We start from the raw sequence: 23,276 nt of genomic DNA on the forward strand, positions 1-23,276 counted from the left end.
TTACATGATGGCAGAACTGGCTGCACACATATAAGTTGTGTCTATGGTATTTACATGATGGCAGAACTGGCTGCACACATAGAAGTTGTGTCTATGGTATTTACATGATGGCAGAACTGACTGCACACAAATAAGTTGTGTCTATGGTATTTACATGATGGTAGAACTGACTGCACACAAATAAGTTGTGTCTATGGTATTTACATGATGGTAGAACTGACTGCACACAAATAAGTTGTGTCTATGGTATTTACATGATGACAGAACTGGCTGCACACATATAAGTTGTGTCTATGGTATTTACATGATGACAGAACTGGCTGCACACATAGAAGTTGTGTCTATGGTATTTACATGATGACAGAACTGACTGCTCACATTATATAAGTTGTCTCTATGGTATTTACATGATGACAGAACTGGCTGCACACTTCCAAGTACATAGTTTACACTGTACCAAAACAGAAAGGAAAAGGGGAGATATATGATACTATAATAAGTTCTTACAATAAGGGACAGACCCTGCACCCTCAACAGTCTAACATTTAGGAATTCTCTGCTTAAAGGGACATTAAACCCACATTTTTTCTTTCATGATTTAGAAAGAGCATGCAATTTTAAACATTTTTCTAATTTACTTCTCTTATCTAATTTGTTTTATTCTCTTGATATTCTTTGCTGAAAGCATATCTAGATATGCTCAGTAGCTGCTGATTGGTTGCTGCACATAGAAGCCTCGTGTGATTGGCTCACCCATGTGCATTGCTTTTTCTTCAACTAAGGATATCTAAAAAATTAAGCAAAATAAATAATAGAAGTAAATTGTAATGTTGTTTAAGTTTGTATTCTCTATCTGAATCATGAAAGAAAGATTTTGGGTTTAGTGGCCCTTTAAGTACAGGTCAAGGGCACTAATTATTTCTAAGGTTTAGCAAAGGTTTGTTAAAAATGTTATTGTTATCATTTGGTGTATCCTGGGGACAATAGCCTAGAAACAAATCTGTATTCCATATACATCAGCGTGCAACTAATTAGATTTGTAAATAATAGCTCCTTCTGATTTGATTCTAATTAAGCTTAATGAGTTCAGTAGCTTATCATGGAAAACTGCTAGACTTATTTTAGTTGTGTTACATTACATACATGAAATACAGTTACAAAATGTAGGTGAAATACACAAGGGATGCCCTCATCATACTACATATACAAAGTTTAGGTTTTCTTGTGGGACCTATAGAGGATGTCATATGGCTGATTTCTGTTTTACCACCTGAAACACACACATATTATAGATATAAGAAGGTTCCGTGCACAGGGACAGTGAAATACACACGTTTACTGGGAGGACAGATAAGAGATGGTTTGCTTCTGCTCACCTGTTCCTGATGGGCCATTACAGGATCTGCTGGCAGCTCTAGGTCATTACTACAGAAGAGAGGTGAAACACTGATTACTACAGGCTGGCACCAGGAGCAGTTCCTCTCAGATAGTGTGGGTGACAGTCTCTGGCTCTCACCTTATGTATTTGTATGAGTCAGCTGGAGGATTTGTACGGAGCACTTCAGGATCTGCCATATTCTGGTCTCTTTGCATTTTCTGGCCCCTGGGGTCAGGTAGTATGTCAGCCACAGCATTATGGGGTGGTAGTGAGTGTCCGTTTATTAGTATCTGGGAAAAGAAAGACAGTGTGAGGCCTGAGATAACTGCATAAATTAGTGTTAAGCCTTATCTGATCAGTTATTGCTCTTAAATGTCCCATGGGTACAGTGACCTACATACCAGTCATAATATTGATTTAAGACTCTACATACCCAAATACCATATGGACTATGATTTTAGCATAATCAAAATAGTGAGTTACTTATTGACCTGAGAGAGGTCACCTACTGATTGCCATACAAGCCCAAGTAAACCTCTCTCTTAAAATATTGCCCTGAGTTAAAAACTAGTTAGTGCCCTGATGAAACATTCTTGTAAATGCGACGCTATCAATGGATATTTCAATGTTTAAAGCCTTTGCAGGTGAAATCACTTAGTACTTACAGAAGAGGAGTATGGCCGATAAAAACTATCCATCCTTCAGTCATATCAGTAGTCTAGTGAGAGATAGTTGTTGCACAGTAGTTACCCTCCCATCCAAAACACACACACACCCTTTTCACCCTCCCTTTATCAAATAGCAACCAGTGTGACTCCTCACTTATCACACTTACCTGGGAGGGAGAGGCCAGCTTGGCCATAGGGTGGAAGCAGACAAATTCTGTAAAGGAATTAGGTGCACACTTATCCCCACCCTTCCTTTTCTTGTTTATCACCTGCCCTCGGGTTTATTTATCTTCCGGTTGCTCTGCTGATTTCCCCCTTGTTTGCTTTTCCTCACTTCTTTTGCCTTTTTCCTATCTATTCATAATCTAACTCTACAAATCTGCCTCTACTGTTGCAAATCTATCCCACTCTTTCTAACTCATTCCTTCTAGCTTATTTCTTTTTCTCACTGACTACAGACAAGTTACCACAACAAAAGCTTCCCATGGAAACTGTCACTATGGGGAAGATTGTGACAATATACTGACACTGTACCCAGCTTATCTGGCACAGTGGGATGAAGCTGTACAGTGCAATGGGAGCTATAAGAAGAGGGTATTTAGAGCAATAATAGTCACAATAAAATGCTAGAAAAAGGAGTTATATGAAGGCATTATATGAAACAATAAGAAGTATTCTAGGGTAAGGCTATATGGAGAAGTACAGATAGATATAGGGAAATTATCCATAGAGATATAGGTGGGTGCATAAGTGGAGCTATAAGAACCATAAAGACGAGTTGTATGGAGAATTAGGTGAATATTTATTTCAGATTTTATTACAATTCGCTAGAGAGGCCAAAAAAAGCAAACAAATGCTGCAAATCAAATAGCTGGTTTAGGCCTCTCTGGAGGGAATGCAGGACATTCTCAGTGCACCAGCATTTTAAATACTGCAGCTGCTCAGAGCACCAGTGGGGCTTGTATCATGCCAGCATTACTAGATGGTACAAGCACCTTAGACTCGCTGAGCAAGTGCTGTGTTTATAATGCTGGTGCACGGTGCATACTTAAATACACTTTTGAAATGGCTATAACTTTTATTAGAAGCATTTGTGTTAATATGTGTGTATTACAAAAATGCTTCTATTTAAAACTGAAATGCACCCAAGTGGATTCCAGTTTTGGCTGGAATGTCCCTTTAAATCGCAAAAAAAAAAGTCTGAGATCTGTAGGTTAAAAATGTTTATAGAATTATGCTGGGATTTAAGAGACAATTTCATATATGCCCATGGAACGATCATGTTCAGCCCGTTTTACAGGGAAACTGACAATTATGCTTTGTATTTTGTATTTATAAGTACAAATGTCTATATTTTTTGCACATCTACTGTACTTAAATTACGATTTATGCTGTGCATATTTATTACCATTTATACCAGTGTAGTTTACCTAAAAAAATTATATTTGTGATAAAAGTTTGGTGAGCAATTTGTTACTATTTTTGATGCACCTTAACAATACATAGGGCCGATATTCAAAATATCGTTAGACTGACAAGAAATTGCCTGTTTGGGTTTGCAAGACTCGCAGTCCGTCAGTCTGGCAATATACTAAAACTCGATGTGCTGACGAGTGGCGATTTGTCTCCCATAGGATATAATGGGGATCGCAACTTCATTGATATGGCAGAAAAGGGATAACTAAAATTCAGGACAGTGTTTTGAATATTAGAAACCCATGGCAATGTTACTCCATTAAAATACAGGCTCCTCCCATGCAAGGCCCAGTAAACTCGCACGGAACCCCTATATATTCGTCATGTCTGAGATCTACTTTGTTAATACAGACAAAAAAATACTTCCTATTAAAACTATAGAAGAAGGAGATGTGGATGTGGTATATGAAATATGTATATACATTGTTTAATGTATATGTATTGTATAGTACAGGTAGCCCTCAGTTTACGCCGGGGTTAGGTTCCAGAAGGAATGGTTGTAAATCGAAACCGTTGTAAATTGAAACCCAGTTTATAATGTAAGTCAATGGGAAGTGAGGGAGATAAGTTCCAGGCCCCTCTCAAAATTGGCATAAGTAACACCTAATACATTATTTTAAAGCTTTGAAATGAAGACTTTAAATGCAAAACATCATTATAAACCTAATAAAATAATCACACAACACAGAATATATAATTAAACTAAGTTAAATGAACAAAAACATTTGCTAAACAGCATTATAAACCTAATAAAATAATCCCAAAACACAGACTTCACTTGCATTTTTCTGCAAACAGTTCTTTCTATGCATTCCAATCTGCACTGGTTTATAGACCGGAAGATCTTGTTCCTTTGAAATCTGCTCGATAGCTCAGGTCTGGTTAAACTGATTAATTTCAGCTTGCTTGGCTTTGCTGCAACACAAGCGGACAGCTCCACCTACTGGCTATTTTAATAAATGCACTGCTTCTCAATGCTTTTCAATAGCAGTCACATGACTGGAAAAAAAGGTTGTTATTCTGAAACGGTGTAAATTGAACCGTTGTAAACCGAGGGCCACCTGTATAGTGTTAGAATATGTATGTAAACTTGTAAGAAAACTTGTATTGTGTTTTTTTTTAAACTAATTTTAAGAATTTGATTGTGAGTTCGCAATATTAATATTTCATAATATTGAGATTGCAATTATGCAATTATGTTTTATTTATAATATACAGTACTGTGTAACTGGCTCATTTACATTACACCTTCCATGTAGGTGGCAATGCTGCTTTGAATATATCGCCAGTATCAGTGAAGCATCGCCACTCACTGAAATGTATGGTAAAACGCCTCTCGGCGACACTGCCTTTAAACAGTACCGTCAGCCCTTTTGAATATTTTACTGGCTTTCTCTACATTGTGACTGATCCCTTTTGAATATCTCTCCTCCTTGCGGAACTTTCGATCATTGGGGCCACAGTGAGAGTTTTAGGGAGTAGTTATACTACACAAGAGTATGCGATTACATAGATCAATAGCAGTATAAGGCAATTGCAGGTATATTTGTAAATTTATTTGGATAGCACTGTAAGGTATAGGAAATCTGTAAAGTGTCTGAGTGTGTATTTGAATTAAATTTGTGCATGTTCTATTTGATAGAATGTGTTTTGCAAGTCTATTTATTGCGCCATTGATAACCTAATAGTTGAAAACAATGTATGTCACATGCAGCAGAAATTCTGTTCCTTGGTTATTTTTATCAATTACACAAATAACTTGTTGCTTTTAGCAACTGTTGCAAGGCAGAAGTTCCTCTAAAAGGTGTTTCACCCCTTCCCCACTAGTATTATCTTCTAACCTTAAAGGGACACTGAACCCAATTTTTTTCTTTTGTGATTTAGATAGAGCATGCAATTTTAAGCAACTTTCTAATTTACTCCTATTATCACATGTTCTTCATTCTCTTGGTATCTTTATTTGAAAAGCAATAATCTAAGTTTAGACGCCGGACCATTTTTGTGAACAACCTGGGTTGTTCTTGTTGATTGATGGATAAATTCATCCACCAATAAACAAGTTCTGTCCAGGGTTCTGGACTTTATTTTTCAAATAAAGATAACAAGAGAAAGAAGAAAAATTGATACTAGGAGTAAATTAGAAAGCTGCTTAAAATTGCATGCTCTATCTGAATAACAAAATAAAAAATTGGGGTTCAATGTCCCTTTAAGAACTGATAGCCCAGATTACTAAATAAACAGGAAACAATTTTACAAGCATCTAGGAAACCAAACCAATGACCTAAATGGATACAAAATAAGATAAAAAAAAGCAGCATAAATAATCACATAGGACCTAATGATCAAAAACTCATGGGCAGAGAAATAAATCACCCCAAATCTTTGAGGGTTTTTTAGCATTATATTGTAATGTATGTGTATCTCATTTGCACAGAGCACTGCTGCATAGCAAGATAAACAGCGCATAAGCTAAAATTTGCCTTTTCTAAAATTATTTAAAGGGACGTCATTGTACTGACAAGACTCGTCTCTCACCATAGCAGAGGGCTTTAGATCATCCTCACATGACCCCAACAGTCAGCTATCACCAATAGATAATCTACTCTGTCACATTCATTTTCTGAACTTCATGAAGACTGCCTCAGGGGTTTTTGAATGTCTCTGTATAAGTTATACTCTACAACCAAACCAGATAATCAAAGGCTTATTTTGAACAGCTCCTAAAAGGCCTTTAAATAGTTGTATTTATTTATTGTTTGCTTTTTACATAAAACAATGACAAATTACTTTTGCAAAATTGTCTTCTACTTTAAGGGACATTAAACACTAAACAAATGCTAGATAAAATGATGCATTTAAAGAAAAGTTTAGCCTAAGAATAACATGTAGATGTATTTTTTAAAGTTTCATTAGTGTTTAAATATTGACAAAATAAGTGTAAAGTTTTAGTGTCTATAAAACAATGGGAGCTGCCATGTTGTAACTTGTGTTACCTTCTCTGTTGTGGTTAATTAGGGACAGTTATAAATAGGTCACTAGAGTGTGCAGCCAATGGCTGTGTGGAATATAACAGTGTTCTGCACTTCCATTTCTAACAGGAACTGAAAAGCTCAGAATTTCAAAGTGTAATTACAGGAAAGGGGGACAAAATAAATAATGAAAGTAAATTGCAGGTTTATATATATATATATGATTTATCATTTTATGTCACCATCTCAAAGTGTTTAATGTCCATTTAATATTATTCTTATTTAAGGCAGAGAATTTTGAACTGTGTTACACCCGTTGTGCACTGATAATTATTCAAGTGAGCCTATAGCCAGCGTTTTAACGGGATGAATATGATCCAATAATGCAATGTCCTAATAACATTTTATCTCAGCACAAATGTCCTTCGATAAATATGTGTTTAAAAAACTACAAAAGGATTCAAGATATAATTATGCTTGTTTAGCAGGCACTGCTGAGCCAATCCTGAGGATGATACAGGCTGTTATTGGCCATTATGTCCGTATGCTGCTCATAACTGTCTCACCATGCATCTCTTGCTCAACAATCAATGCATTGTGGTACCCGAGCAGGGCATTTACCAAGTGTGTAACTGATTTGCATGACTCACACTCACAGAGACACCAAGGGGTCTATTTATTATTGTGTGGACAGACATTATACGATGTAGCGTATCATGTCCGCCACACATCGGTAAATGCTGACAAACATTCAAAGGGCTTTAACAGAGATACATACATATACATGTCTAAATATACAGTATATGTATGTATTTATATGCATTTACAGACATATATGCACATATCAACACATAAAAACATATGTGTACACACACACACACACATATATATATATATATATATATATAAGTGCATTGGAGGCCTTTTCAGTTAAGTAGATGAAAACATGTAAAAGCATATTTATGCAATATTAATATTTAATAAAGTGTTTAACTATGTATTTACTGTAAATATTTCACATTCCAAAGTTCATCACATAGCAGAATATGTTCTAAGTTTTATAAATAGATATTCCTATATATCTGTATCATCTATATATATATATATATATATATATATTAGCAAAAAAACATCATATATATATATATATATACACACACACATATATACACACACACATGGTATATGTATGTATATGTATATATATATATATATATATATATATATATATATATATATATATATATATATATATATATATATATATATATATATATATATATATATATGTGTGTGTGTATTTATGAATAAATAGAACATTCTGCTATGTGAAGAACATTGGAATGTAAACTATTCAAATTTTCATGTCGGGTTAGCACACTAGAATATGCGATCGTATTTGAGCGCGATTAGGGTGTTAGGTATTTTTCCACTTTTTTGCTCCATTGACTTCTATGAGGGGAATGCGTTATCATGTGTGTGATATTATATGTTCCCCTTTTTATGCTCGTTAGAAAAAACAGTTTACTTTTAACTTGTAATACGAGCGTAACCCGTCGCATGCAAAAAGCTTACTTCTAGCACAGTTAACACTTGAGTGGGGGCATTAAATAGTACTCCACTTGTAATCTGGCCAAAATATTCTATCACTACATTAACATGTCCCTTTAATCAAGCCTGCCAGATAATTTTGGAGTCTTCATTAAAGTTGTGTGTTAATTAGAAACATAACTCTTCTTTTATTGTGAATCGTAAATCTGAAGTATTTATGTTTGATATGCTTGCACAGCAAAGCAAAGCTTTACAAATAAACATGTAAACTACTCTATACTTTGTTTTCTTTTGTGCTAAAATAAGACATTTCTATTATTTATTAATTATTTAGTAAAATTATTCACGTTTAAATACACTATCTAACAAATATCAACCCCAAGACTGATATATTCAGACATTAGAAAGGAGATCTGACCATACAAACGTTGGAAGAGAAGCTAGCACTCCAAGTGAAGAAAAAAAAAACTTTATTAAATGCTTAGCTCCTGCAATGCACACGAATTCTCTCTTCATCGACGTGCTATCCAAGTGACGAAGAGTGCAGGTAGCTGAGAGAATTTGTGTGAATTGCAGGAGCTAAACATTTAAAAAAAGTTTTTTTTCTTCACTTGGAGTGCAACCTTCTCTTCTGGTGTTTGTATACTCTATGGTCAGCTCTCCTTTCAGTTCCATTAATTATTTTGTCCCCCTTTCCTGTAATTTAACTCTAAAAAAAAAATGTTGTTTCTTTCTCCACTGAGTCTCTATAAAGTATTGGGCTGCTATGTTTGACTTTAAAGAGACAGTCTAGTCATAATTACATTTTTGAGATTCAGATGGGGCATGCAATTTAAACAACTTTCCAATTTACTTTTATCATCAAATTTGCTTTGTTCTGTTGGTATTCTTTGTTGAAAGTTAAACCTAGGTAGGCTCATATGCTAACTTCTAACCCTTGAAGGCTGCCTCTTATCTCAGGGCATTCTGACAGTTTTCTACAGCTAGACATTGCTAGTTCATGTGTGCCATATAGATAACATAGTGCTCTCTCCTGTGGAGCTACCTAGGAGTCAGCATCGATTGGCTAAATTTTCAAAAGAATTGAAATAAGGGGGTAGTGTGCAGAGGCTTAGATACAAGGTAATTACAGAGGTAAAAAGAATATTAATATAACCATGTTCGTTATGCAAAACTGGGAAATAGGTAATAAAGGGGTTAGCTGTCTTTTAAAACAATAACAATTTTGGAGTAGCCTGTTGAACTTTACGTTTCCCTTTGTCAATCTTTCATGCTGATGATAATTAGGGACAAATAAAAAAGGCAATACAAGAGACTGTGCAAACAAGGCTATGTGGAACATACTATTATCTAAAAAGTTTTTTCCGCACAGCCTTGTTTGCACAAACTGAGATAAATAGAAAAGTAGTTCAAATATAGCGGCACCCATTACTTTATAGAAACTAAAGTACTCTATAGAAACTACACCTTAACACGTATATTTTTAATATTAAAACAAATAATTGTAAAAAATACATGACATATTTTTCTAAGTCTAATATTTGCTTTGACTACATCATTATGTCTAGCATGCATCCCTTTAATCAGCCTCACACATAGTGAAATGTAGCACATTTGCTGTGCGTCTGACAGAGACACTATGACTATCTGAGGGCTCCACAAGCAACCATTTGAGCTGAACTGTTTGCCTCTCACGGATTTAGAACATTAGTGTGATCAGAATTCAATAATAAAACTATTGATGCTGATTAAAATAACATGACTGGTCATATAAGGAAAATACAGGGTGTGAAGTAAAAAAAACACCTTCTGTTATAAGAAAAAATAGGTTTTGGTGTTCTCTGTAAAGGCGTTTCCTATAAAAACATAAATGTCGCTTAAGAAAAATATTTTATAAAAAAAAAAAGAGCAATATTTAATTCATATCTGTCTTTTGTTTATTTACTCTCTAGTCCCCTCTACCTGTTCATCCCAGCACTGTCTGTCTCCTGCTCTTCTTCACCACTCGCACTGCAGCTTTAGTGGTGCTCTCTCTTAGCTACATGGCATTCCAGACTGCTCCCCTTCCATAGCACTCTCTCTTAGCTCCACTTCATCACAGTGATCCCAGACTTTATCAGTAATCCCAGACTGCTCCCCTTCGATAGGACTCTCCCTTAGCTCCTCTGAATCACAGTGATCCCAGACTGCTCCCCTTCCATAGTACTCCCTATAAGCTCCTCTTCATCACAGTGATCCTAGACTCTTACTCAGAAATCCCAGACTGCTCCCTTTCCATAGCACTCTCTCTTAGCTCATCTTCAAAGTGATCCCAGACTGCTCCCTTCCATAGCACTCCCCTTAGCTCCTCTTCATCACAGTGATCCAAGACTGCTCATGCTTCAATAGCACTCTCCTTAGCTCCTCTTCATCACAGTGATCTCAGACTGCTCCCCTTCCATAGCACTCTCCTTAGCTCCTCTTCATCACAGTGATCCAAGACTGCTTCCCTTCCATAGTATTCTCTTTTAGCTTCTATTCCTCACAGTGTTCTCCTACTGCTCCCCTTCCATAGTACTCTCTTTTAGCTTCTATTCCTCACAGTGTTCTCCTACTGCTCCCCTTCCATAGTACTCTCTTTTAGCTTCTATTCCTCACAGTGTTCTCCTACTGCTCCCCTTCCATAATACTCTCTTAGATTCTCTTCGTCACAGTGATCCAAGACTGCTCCCCTTCCATAGTACTCTCTTTTAGCTTCTATTCCTCAGTGTTCTCCTACTGCTCCCCTTCCATAATACTCTCTTAGATTCACTTCGTCACAGTGATCCAAGACTGCTCCCCTTCCATAGTACTCTCTTTTAGGTCCTCTTCATCACAGTGATCTCACTCCTCTAACCTTCCATAGCATTCTCTTTTAGCTCCTCTTCCTCACAGTGATCTCACTCTTCTCCCCTTCCATAGCATTCTCTTTTAGCTCCACTTCCTCACAGTGATCTCACTCCTCTCACCTTCCATAGTATTCTCTTTTAGCTCATCTTTATCACAATGATCTCACTCCTCTCACCTTCCATAGCATTCTCTTTTAGCTCCTCTTCATCACAGTGATCTCACTCCTCTCACCTTCCATAACATTCTCTTTTAGCTCCTCTTTATCACAGTGATCTCACTCCTCTCACCTTCCATAGCATTCTCTTTTAGCTCCTCTTCCTCACAGTGATCTCACTCCTCTCACCTTCCATAGCAGTCTCTTTTAGCTCCTCTTCATCACAGTAATCTCTATCCTCTCACCATCCATAACATTCTCTTTTAGCTCCTCTTCCTCAGTGATCTCACTCCTCTCACCTTCCATAACATTCTCTTTTAGCTCCTCTTCCTCACAGTGATCTCACTCCTCTCACCTTCCATAGCAGTCTCTTTTAGCTCCTCTTCATCACAGTGATCTCACTCCTCTCACCTTCCATAACATTCTCTTTTAGCTCCTCTTTATCACATTGATCTCACTCGTCTCACCTTCCAAAACATTCTCTTTTAGCTCCTCTTCATCACAGTGATCTCACTCTCACCTTCCATAGCATTCTCTTTTAGCTCCTCTTTATCACATTGATCTCACTCGTCTCACCTTCCAAAACATTCTCTTTTAGCTCCTCTTCATCACAGTGATCTCACTCTCACCTTCCATAGCATTCTCTTTTAGCTCCTCTTCATCACAGTGATCTCACTCCTCTCACCTTCCAGAGCATTCTCTTTTAGCTCCTCTTTATCACAGTGATCTCACTCCTCTCACCTTCCATAGCATACTCTTTTAGCTCCTCTTCATCACAGTGATCTCACTCCTCTCACCTTCCATAACATTCTCTTTTAGCTCCTCTTCATCACAGTGATCTCACTCCTCTCGCCTTCCATATCATTTTCTTTTAGCTCCTCTTCCTCACAGTGATCTCACTCCTCTCACCTTCCATAACATTCTCTTTTAGCTCCTCTTTATCACAGTGATCTCACTCCTCTCACCTTCCATAACATTCTTTTAGCTCCTCTTTATCACAGTGATCTCACTCCTCTCACCTTCCATAACATTCTCTTTTAGCTCCTCTTTATCACAGTGATCTCACTCCTCTCACCTTCCATAATATTCTCTTTTAGCTCCTCTTCATCACAGTGATCTCACTCCTCTCACCTTCCATAGCAGTCTCTTTTAGCTCCTCTTCATCACAGTGATCTCACTCCTCTCACCTTCCATAACATTCTCTTTTAGCTCCTCTTTATCACAGTGATCTCACTGCTCTCACCTTCCATAACATTCTCTTTTAGCTCATCTTCATCACAGTGATCTCACTCCTCTCACCTTCCATAGCATTCTCTTTTAGCTCCTCTTCCTCACAGTGATCTCACTCCTCTCAAAATCCATAGCATTCTCTTTTAGCTCCTCTTTATCACAGTGATCTCTCTCCTCTCACAATCCATAAAATTCTCTTTTAGCTACACTTTATCACAGTGATCGCACTCCTCTCACCTTCCATAGCATTATCTTTTAGCTCCTCTTCATCACAGTGATCTCACTCCTCTCACCTTCCATAACATTCTCTTTTAGCTCCTCGTCATCACAGTGATCTCACTCCTCTCACCATCCAAAACATTCTCTCTTAGCTCCTCTTTATCACAATGATCTTTCTTCTCTCACCTTCCATAACATTCTCTTTTAGCTCCTCTTCATCACAGTGATCTCACTCCTCTCACCTTCCAAAACATTCTCTCTTAGCTCGTCTTCATCACAGTGATCTCACTCCTCTCACCTTCCATAGCAATCACTTAGCTTCTCTTCATCACAGTGATCTCACTCCTCTCACCTTCCATAACATTCTCTTTTAGCTCCTCTTCATCACAGTGATCTCACTCCTCTCACCTTCCATAACATTCTCTTTCAGCTCCTCTTCATCACAGTAATCGCACTCTTCTCACTTTCCATAACATTCTCTTTTAGGTCCTCTTCATCACAGTGGTCACACTCCTCTCACCTTCCATAGCAATCACTTTTAGCTTCTCTTCATCACAGTGATCTCACTCCTCTCACCTTCCATAACATTCTCTTTTAGCTCCTCTTCATCACAGTGATCTCACTCCTCTCACCTTCCATAACATTCTCTTTCAGCTCCTCTTCATCACAGTAATCGCACTCCTCTCACCTTCCAAAACATTCTCTTTTAGGTCCTCTTCATCACAGTGGTCACACTCCTCTCACCTTCCATAGCATTCTCTTTTAGCTCCTCTTCATCACAGTGATCTCACTCCTCTCACCTTCCATAACATTCTCTTTTAGCTCCTCTTTTTCACAGTGATCTCACTCCTCTTACCTTCCATAGCATTCTCTTTTAGCTCCTCTTTATCACAGTGCTCTCACTCCTCTCACCTTCCATAACATTCTCTTTTAGCTCCTCTTTATCACAGTGATCTCACTCCTCTCACCTTCCATAACATTCTCTTTTAGCTCCTCTTTATCACAGTGATCGCACTCCTCTCACCTTCCAAAGCATTCTCTTTTAGCTCCTCTTTATCACAGTGATCTCACTCCACTCACCTTCCATAAAATTCTCTTTTAGCTACTCTTTATCACAGTGATCGCACTCCTCTTACCTTCCATATCATTCTCTTATAGCTCCTCTTCATCACAGTGATCTCACTCCTCTCACCTTCCATAACATTCTGTTTTAGCTCCTCTTCATCACAGTGATCTCACTCCTCTCACCTTCCAAAACATTCTTTCTTAGCTCCTCTTTATCACAGTGATCTCACTCCTCTCACCTTCCATAACATTCTCTTTTAGCTCCTCTTCATCACAGTGATCTCACTCCTCTCACCTTCCAAAACATTCTCTTTTAGCTCATCTTCATCACAGTGATCTCACTCCTCTCACCTTCCATAACAATCACTTTTAGCTTCTCTTCTTCACAGTGATCTCACTCCTCTCACCTTCCATAGCATTATCTTTTAGCTCCTCTTCGTCACAATGATCTCTCTCCTCTCACCTTCCATAGCATTCTCTTTTCGCTCCTCTAAATCACAGTGATCTCACTCCTCTCACCTTCCATAACATTCTCTTTTAGCTCCTCTTCATCACAGTGATCTCACTCCTCTCACCTTCCATAGCATTCTCTTTTAGCTCCTCTTCCTCACAGTGATCTCACTCCTCTCAAATTCCATAGCATTCTCTTTTAGCTCCTCTTTATCACAGTGATCTCTCTCCTCTCACCTTCCATAAAATTCTCTTTTAGCTACACTTTATCACAGTGATCGCACTCCTCTCACCTTCCATAGCATTATCTTTTAGCTCCTCTTCATCACAGTGATCTCACTCCTCTCACCTTCCATAACATTCTCTTTTAGCTCCTCGTCATCACAGTGATCTCACTCCTCTCACCTTCCAAAACATTCTCTCTTAGCTCCTCTTTATCACAATGATCTTTCTTCTCTCACCTTCCATAACATTCTCTTTTAGCTCCTCTTCATCACAGTGATCTCACTCCTCTCACCTTCCAAAACATTCTCTCTTAGCTCCTCTTCATCACAGTGATCTCACTCCTCTCACCTTCCATAGCAATCCCTTTTAGCTTCTCTTCATCACAGTGATCTCACTCCTCTCACCTTCCATAACATTCTCTTTCAGCTCCTCTTCATCACAGTAATCGCACTCCTCTCACTTTCCATAACATTCTCTTTTAGCTCCTCTTTATCACAGTAATCGCACTCCTCTCACCTTCCAAAACATTCTCTTTTAGGTCCTCTTCATCACAGTGGTCACACTCCTCTCACCTTCCATAGCATTCTCTTTTAGCTCCTCTTCATCACAGTGATCTCACTCCTCTCACCTTCCATAACATTCTCTTTTAGCTCCTCTTTTTCACAGTGATCTCACTCCTCTCACCTTCCATAACATTCTCTTTTAGCTCCTCTTTATCACAGTGATCTCACTCCTCTCACCTTCCATAACATTCTCTTTTAGCTCCTCTTTATCACAGTGATTACTCTCCTCTCACCTTCCATAGCATTCTCTTTTAGCTCATCTTCATCACAGTGATCGCACTCCTCTCACCTTCCATAGCATTCTCTTTTAGCTCCTCTTCATCACAGTGAACTCACTCCTCTCACCTTCCATAGCATTCTCTTTTAGCTCCTCTTTATCACAGTGCTCTCACTCCTCTCACCTTCCATAACATTCTCTTTTAGCTCCTCTTTATCACAGTGATCTCACTCCTCTCACCTTCCATAACATTCTCTTTTAGCTCCTCTTTATCACAGTGATTACACTCCTCTCACCTTCCATAGCATTCTCTTTTAGCTCGTCTTCATCACAGTGATCGCACTCCTCTCCCCTTCCATAGCATTCTCTTTTAGCTCCTCTTCATCACAGTGAACTCACTCCTCTCACCTTCCATAGCATTCTCTTTTAGCTCCTCCTTATCACAGTGATCTCACTCCTCTCACGTTCCATAGCATTCTCTTTTAGCTCCTCTTCATCACAGTGATCTCACTCTTCTCACCTTCCATAACATTCTCTTTTAGCTCCTCGTCATCACAGTGATCTCACTCCTCTCACCTTCCAAAACATTCTCTCTTAGCTCCTCTTTGTCACAGTGATCTCACTCCTCTCACCTTCCATAACATTCTCTTTTAGCTCCTCGTCATCACAGTGATCTCACTCCTCTCACCTTCCATAACAATCACTTTTAGCTTCTCTTCTTCACAGTGATCTGACTCCTCTCACCTTCCATAGCATTATCTTTTAGCTCCTCTTCATCACAGTAATCGTACTCCTCTCACTTTCCATAGCATTCTCTCTTAGCTCCTCTTCATCACAATGATCTCTCTCCTCTCCCCTTCCATAGCATTCGCTTTTCGCTCCTCTAAATCACAGTGATCTCACTCCTCTCACCTTCCATAGCATTCTCTTTTAGCTCCTCTTCATCACAGTGATATCACTCCTCTCACCTTCCATAACATTCTCTTTTAGCTCCTCTTCATCACAGTAATCGTACTCCTCTCACTTTCCATAACGTTCTCTTTTAGCTCCTCTTTATTACAGTGATCGCACTCCTCTCACCTTCCATAGCATTCTCTTTTAGTTTCTGTTCATCACAGTGATTTCACTCCTCTCACCTTCCATAGCATTCTCTTTTAGCTCCTCTTTATCACAGTGATCGCACTCCTCTTACCTTCCATAGCATTCTCTTTTAGCTCCTCTTCATCACAGTGATCTCACTCCTCTCACCTTCCATAGCATTCTCTTTTAGTTCCTGTTCATCACAGTGATTTCACTCCTCTCATCTTCCATAGCATTCTCTTTTAGCTCCTCTTTATCACAGTGATCCCACTCCTCTCACCTTCCATAGCATTCTCTTTTAGCTCCTCTTCATCACAGTGAACTCACTCCTCTCACCTTCCATAGCATTCTCTTTTAGTTTCTGTTCATCACAGTGATTTCACTCCTCTCACCTTCCATAGCATTCTCTTTTAGCTCCTCTTTATCACAGTGATCGCACTCCTCTTACCTTCCATAGCATTCTCTTTTAGTTCCTGTTCATCACAGTGATTTCACTCCTCTCATCTTCCATAGCATTCTCTTTTAGCTCCTCTTTATCACAGTGATCCCACTCCTCTCACCTTCCATAGCATTCTCTTTTAGCTCCTCTTCATCACAGTGAACTCACTCCTCTCACCTTCCATAGCATTCTCTTTTAGCTCCTCCTTATCACAGTGATCTCACTCCTCTCACCTTCCATAAAATTCTCTTTTAGCTCCTCTTCATCACAGTGATCTCACTCCTCTCACCTTCCATAGCATTCTCTTTTAGTTCCTGTTCATCACAGTGATTTCACTCCTCTCACCTTCCATAGCATTCTCTTTTAGCTCCTCTTTATCACAGTGATCCCACTCCTCTCACCTTCCATAGCATTCTCTTTTAGCTCCTCTTCATCACAGTCATTTCACTCCTCTCACCTTCCATAGCATTCTCTTTTAGTTCCGCTTTCTCACAGTGATCGCACTCCTCTCACCTTCCATAACATTCTCTTTTAGCTCCTCTTCATCACAGTGATCTCACTCCTCTCACCTTCCATAGCATTCTCTTTTAGTTTCTGTTCATCACAGTGATTTCACTCCTCTCACCTTCCATAGCATTCTCTTTTAGCTCCTCTTTATCACAGTGATCGCACTCCTCTTACCTTCCATAGCATTCTCTTTTAGCTCCTCTTCATCACAGTGATCTCACTCCTCTCACCTTCCATAGCATTCTCTTTTAGTTCCTGTTCATCACAGTGATTTCACTCCTCTCATCTTCCATAGCATTCTCTTTTAGCTCCTCTTTATCACAGTGATCCCACTCCTCTCACCTTCCATAGCATTCTCTTTTAGCTCCTCTTCATCACAGTGAACTCACTCCTCTCACCTTCCATAGCATTCTCTTTTAGCTCCTCCTTATCACAGTGATCTCACTCCTCTCACCTTCCATAAAATTCTCTTTTAGCTCCTCTTCATCACAGTGATCTCACTCCTCTCACCTTCCATAGCATTCTCTTTTAGTTCCTGTTCATCACAGTGATTTCACTCCTCTCACCTTCCATAGCATTCTCTTTTAGCTCCTCTTTATCACAGTGATCCCACTCCTCTCACCTTCCATAGCATTCTCTTTTAGCTCCTCTTCATCACAGTGATCTCACTCCTCTCACCTTCCATAGCATTCTCTTTTAGTTCCGCTTTCTCACAGTGATCGCACTCCTCTCACCTTCCATAACATTCTCTTTTAGCTCCTCTTTATCACAGTGATTACACTCCTCTCACCTTCCATAGCATTCTCTTTTAGCTCGTCTTCATCACAGTGATCGCACTCCTCTCACCTTCCATAGCATTCTCTTTTAGCTCCTCTTCATCACAGTCATTTCACTCCTCTCACCTTCCATAGCATTCTCTTTTAGTTCCGCTTTCTCACAGTGATCGCACTCCTCTCACCTTCCATAACATTCTCTTTTAGCTCCTCTTTATCACAGTGATTACACTCCTCTCACCTTCCATAGCATTCTCTTTTAGCTCGTCTTCATCACAGTGATCGCACTCCTCTCACCTTCCATAGCATTCTCTTTTAGCTCCTCTTCATCACAGTGAACTCACTCCTCTCACCTTCCATAGCATTCTCTTTTAGCTCCTCCTTATCACAGTGATCTCACTCCTCTCACGTTCCATAGCATTCTCTTTTAGCTCCTCTTTATCACAGTGATCTCACTCCTCTCACCTTCCATAAAATTCTCTTTTAGCTCCTCTTCATCACAGTGATCTCTCTCCTCTCACCTTCCATAACATTCTCTTTTAACTTCTCTTTATCACAGTGATCTCTCTCCTCTCACCTTCCATAAAATTCTCTTTTAGTTACTCTTTATCACAGTGATCGCACTCCTCTTACCTTCCATAGCATTCTCTTTTAGCTCCTCTTCATCACAGTGATCTCACTCCTCTCACCTTCCATAACATTCTGTTTTAGCTCCTCTTCATCACAGTGATCTCACTCTTCTCACCTTCCATAACATTCTCTTTTAGCTCCTCGTCATCACAGTGATCTCACTCCTCTCACCTTCCAAAACATTCTCTTTTAGCTCCTCGTCATCACAGTGATCTCACTCCTCTCACCTTCCATAACAATCACTTTTAGCTTCTCTTCTTCACAGTGATCTGACTCCTCTCACCTTCCATAGCATTATCTTTTAGCTCCTCTTCATCACAGTAATCGTACTCCTCTCACTTTCCATAACATTCTCTCTTAGCTCCTCTTCATCACAATGATCTCTCTCCTCTCCCCTTCCATAGCATTCACTTTTCGCTCCTCTTCATCACAGTGATATCACTCCTCTCACCTTCCATAACATTCTCTTTTAGCTCCTCTTCATCACAGTAATCATACTCCTCTCACTTTCCATAACATTCTCTTTTAGCTCCTCTTTATTACAGTGATCGCACTCCTCTCACCTTCCAAAACATTCTCTTTTAGCTCCTCTTCATCACAGTGATCACACGCCTCTCACCTTCCATAGTATTCTCTTTTAGCTCCTCTTCATCACAGTGATCTCACTCCTCTCACCTTCCATAACATTCTCTTTTAGCTCCTCTTTTTCACAGTGATCTCACTCCTCTCACCTTCCATAGCATTCACTTTTAGCTCCTCTTCATCACAGTGATCTCACTCCTCTCACCTTCCATAGCATTCTCTTTTAGCTCCTCTTCCTCACAGTGATCTCACTCCTCTCACCTTCCATAGCATTCTCTTATAGCTCCTATTCATCACAGTGATCCCACTCCTCTCACCTTCCATAGCATTCTCTTTTAGCTCCTCTTTATTACAGTGATCTCACTCCTCTTACCTTCCATAGCATTCTCTTTTAGCTCCTCTTCCTCACAGTGATCTCACTACTCTCACCTTCCATAGCATTCTCTTTTCGATCCTCTTCCTCATAGTGATCACACTCCTCTCACCTTCCATAGCATTCTCTTTTAGCTCCTCTTCATCACAGTGATCTCACTCCTCTCACCTTCCATAGCATTCTCTTTTAGCTCCTCTTCCTCCCAGTGATCACACTCCTCTCACCTTCCATAACATTTTCTTTTAGCTCCTCTTCATCACAGTAATCGCACTCCTCTCACCTTCCATAGCATTCTCTTTTAGCTCCTCTTTATTACAGTGATCTCACTCCTCTTACCTTCCATAGCATTCTCTTTTAGCTCCTCTTCCTCACAGTGATCTCACTACTCTCACCTTCCATAGCATTCTCTTTTCGATCCTCTTCCTCATAGTGATCGCACTCCTCTCACCTTCCATAGCATTCTCTTTTAGCTCCTCTTCATCACAGTGATCTCACTCCTCTCACCTTCCATAGCAATCCCTTTTAGCTTCTCTTCATCACAGTGATCTCACTCCTCTCACCTTCCATAACATTCTCTTTCAGCTCCTCTTCATCACAGTAATCGCACTCCTCTCACTTTCCATAACATTCTCTTTTAGCTCCTCTTTATCACAGTAATCGCACTCCTCTCACCTTCCAAAACATTCTCTTTTAGGTCCTCTTCATCACAGTGGTCACACTCCTCTCACCTTCCATAGCATTCTCTTTTAGCTCCTCTTCATCACAGTGATCTCACTCCTCTCACCTTCCATAACATTCTCTTTTAGCTCCTCTTTTTCACAGTGATCTCACTCCTCTTACCTTCCATAGCATTCTCTTTTAGCTCCTCTTTATCACAGTGCTCTCACTCCTCTCACCTTCCATAACATTCTCTTTTAGCTCCTCTTTATCACAGTGATCTCACTCCTCTCACCTTCCATAACATTCTCTTTTAGCTCCTCTTTATCACAGTGATTACTCTCCTCTCACCTTCCATAGCATTCTCTTTTAGCTCCTCTTCATCACAGTGATCGCACTCCTCTCACCTTCCATAGCATTCTCTTTTAGCTCCTCTTTATCACGTGATCTCACTCCTCTCACCTTCCATAGCATTCTCTTTTAGCTCCTCTTTATCACAGTGATCGCACTCCTCTCACCTTCCAAAGCATTCTCTTTTAGCTCCTCTTTATCACAGTGATCTCACTCCTCTCACCTTCCATAAAATTCTCTTTTAGCTACTCTTTATCACAGTGATCGCACTCCTCTTACCTTCCATAGCATTCTCTTATAGCTCCTCTTCATCACAGTGATCTCACTCCTCTCACCTTCCATAACATTCTGTTTTAGCTCCTCTTCATCACAGTGATCTCACTCTTCTCACCTTCCATAACATTCTCTTTTAGCTCCTCGTCATCACAGTGATCTCACTCCTATCACCTTCCAAAACATTCTTTCTTAGCTCCTCTTTATCACAGTGATCTCACTCCTCTCACCTTCCATAACATTCTCTTTTAGCTCCTCTTCATCACAGTGATCTCACTCCTCTCACCTTCCAAAACATTCTCTTTTAGCTCCTCTTCATCACAGTGATCTCACTCCTCTCACCTTCCATAACAATCACTTTTAGCTTCTCTTCTTCACAGTGATCTCACTCCTCTCACCTTCCATAGCATTATCTTTTAGCTCCTCTTCATCACAATGATCTCTCTCCTCTCACCTTCCATAGCATTCTCTTTTCGCTCCTCTAAATCACAGTGATCTCACTCCTCTCACCTTCCATAACATTCTCTTTTAGCTCCTCTTCATCACAGTGATATCATTCCTCTCACCTTCCATAACATTCTCTTTTAGCTCCTCTTTATCACAGTGATCGCACTCCTCTCACCTTCCAAAACATTCTCTTTTAGCTCCACTTCATCACAGTGATCACACGCCTCTCACCTTCCATAGTATTCTCTTTTAGCTCCTCTTCATCACAGTGATCTCACTCCTCTCACCTTCCATAACATTCTCTTTTAGCTCCTCTTTTTCACAGTGATCTCACTCCTCTCACCTTCCATAGCATTCACTTTTAGCTCCTCTTCATCACAGTGATCTCACTCCTCTCACCTTCCATAGCATTCTCTTTTAGCTCCTGTTCCTCACAGTGATCGCACTCCTCTTACCTTCCATAACATTCTCTTTTAGCTCCTCTTTATCACAGTGATCTCACTCCTCTCACCTTCCATAGCATTCTCTTATAGCTCCTCTTCATCACAGTGATCCCACTCCTCTCACCTTCCATAGCATTCTCTTTTAACTCCTTTTTATTACAGTGATCTCACTCCTCTTACCTTCCATAGCATTCTCTTTTAGCTCCTCTTCATCACAGTGATCTCACTACTCTCACCTTCCATAGCATTCTCTTTTAGATCCTCTTCCTCACAGTGATCGCAATCCTCTCACCTTCCATAACATTCTCTATTAGCGTCTCTTTATCACAGTGATCGCACTCCTCTCACCTTCCATAGCATTCTCTTTTAGCTCCTCTTTATCACAGTGATCTCACTCCTCTCACCTTCCATAGCATTCTCTTTTAGCTCCTCTTCCTCACAGTGATCACACTCCTCTCACCTTCCATAACATTCTCTTTTAGCTCCTCTTTATCACAGTGATCTCACTCCTCTCACCTTCCATAGCATTCTCTTTTAGTTCCTGTTCATCACAGTGATCTCACTCCTCTCACCTTCCATAGCATTCTCTTTTAGCTCCTCTTTATCACAGTGATCCCACTCATCTCACCTTCCATAGCATTCTCTTTTAGCTCCTCTTCCTCACAGTGATTGCACTCCTTTTACCTTCCATAACATTCTCTTTTAGCTCTTCTTTATCATAGTGATCTCACTCCTCTCACCTTCCATAGCATTCTCTTTTAGCTCCTCTTCATCACAGTGATTTCACTCCTCTCACCTTCCATAGCATTCTCTTTTAGTTCCGCTTTCTCACAGTGATCGCACTACTCTCACCTTCCATAACATTCTCTTTTAGCTCCTCTTTATCACAGTGATCTCACTCCTCTCACCTTCCATAACATTCTCTTTTAGCTCCTCTTTATCACAGTGATTACACTCCTCTCACCTTCCATAGCATTCTCTTTTAGCTCGTCTTCATCACAGTGATTGCACTTCTCTCACCTTCCATAGCATTCTCTTTTAGCTCCTCTTCATCACAGTGAACTCACTCCTCTCACCTTCCATAGCATTCTCTTTTAGCTCCTCCTTATCACAGTGATCTCACTCCTCTCACGTTCCATAGCATTCTCTTTTAGCTCCTCTTTATCACAGTGATCTCACTCCTCTCACCTTCCATAAGAATCTCTTTTAGCTCCTCTTCATCACAGTGATCTCTCTCCTCTCACCTTCCATAACATTCTCTTTTAGCTTCTCTTTATCACAGTGATCTCTCTCCTCTCACCTTCCATAAAGTTCTCTTTTAGCTACTCTTTATCACAGTGATCACACTCCTCTTACCTTCCATAGCATTCTCTTTTAGCTCCTCTTCATCACAGTGATCTCACTCCTCTCACCTTCCATAGCATTCTCTTTTAGTTCCTGTTCATCACAGTGATCTCACTCCTCTCACCTTCCATAACATTCTCTTTTAGCTCCTCTTTATCACAGTGATTACACTCCTCTCACCTTCCATAGCATTCTCTTTTAGCTCGTCTTCATCACAGTGATCGCACTCCTCTCACCTTCCATAGCATTCTCTTTTAGCTCCTCTTCATCACAGTGATCTCACTCCTCTCACCTTCCATAGCATTCTCTTTTAGCTCCTCCTTATCACAGTGATCTCACTCCTC

General features: G+C 39.6%; 1 protein-coding gene across 1 annotated transcript in view; it reads right to left on the reverse strand.

Annotated features, from left to right (window-relative positions):
- Positions 1–23,276, reverse strand: part of CCDC33 (coiled-coil domain containing 33) — a 159,587-nt gene that overhangs the window by 50,606 nt on the left and 85,705 nt on the right. Inside the window, exons 8-9 of the mRNA XM_053717328.1 lie at positions 1,517–1,668; positions 1,377–1,425 (exon numbers count right to left, since the gene is read on the reverse strand). Of these exons, the coding sequence (XP_053573303.1) occupies positions 1,377–1,425; positions 1,517–1,668 (201 nt within the window). The remainder of the gene's footprint in view (positions 1–1,376; positions 1,426–1,516; positions 1,669–23,276) is intronic.

This window comes from Bombina bombina, chromosome 6 (genome assembly GCF_027579735.1).
Source record: "Bombina bombina isolate aBomBom1 chromosome 6, aBomBom1.pri, whole genome shotgun sequence".
Taxonomy (NCBI): domain Eukaryota; kingdom Metazoa; phylum Chordata; class Amphibia; order Anura; family Bombinatoridae; genus Bombina; species Bombina bombina.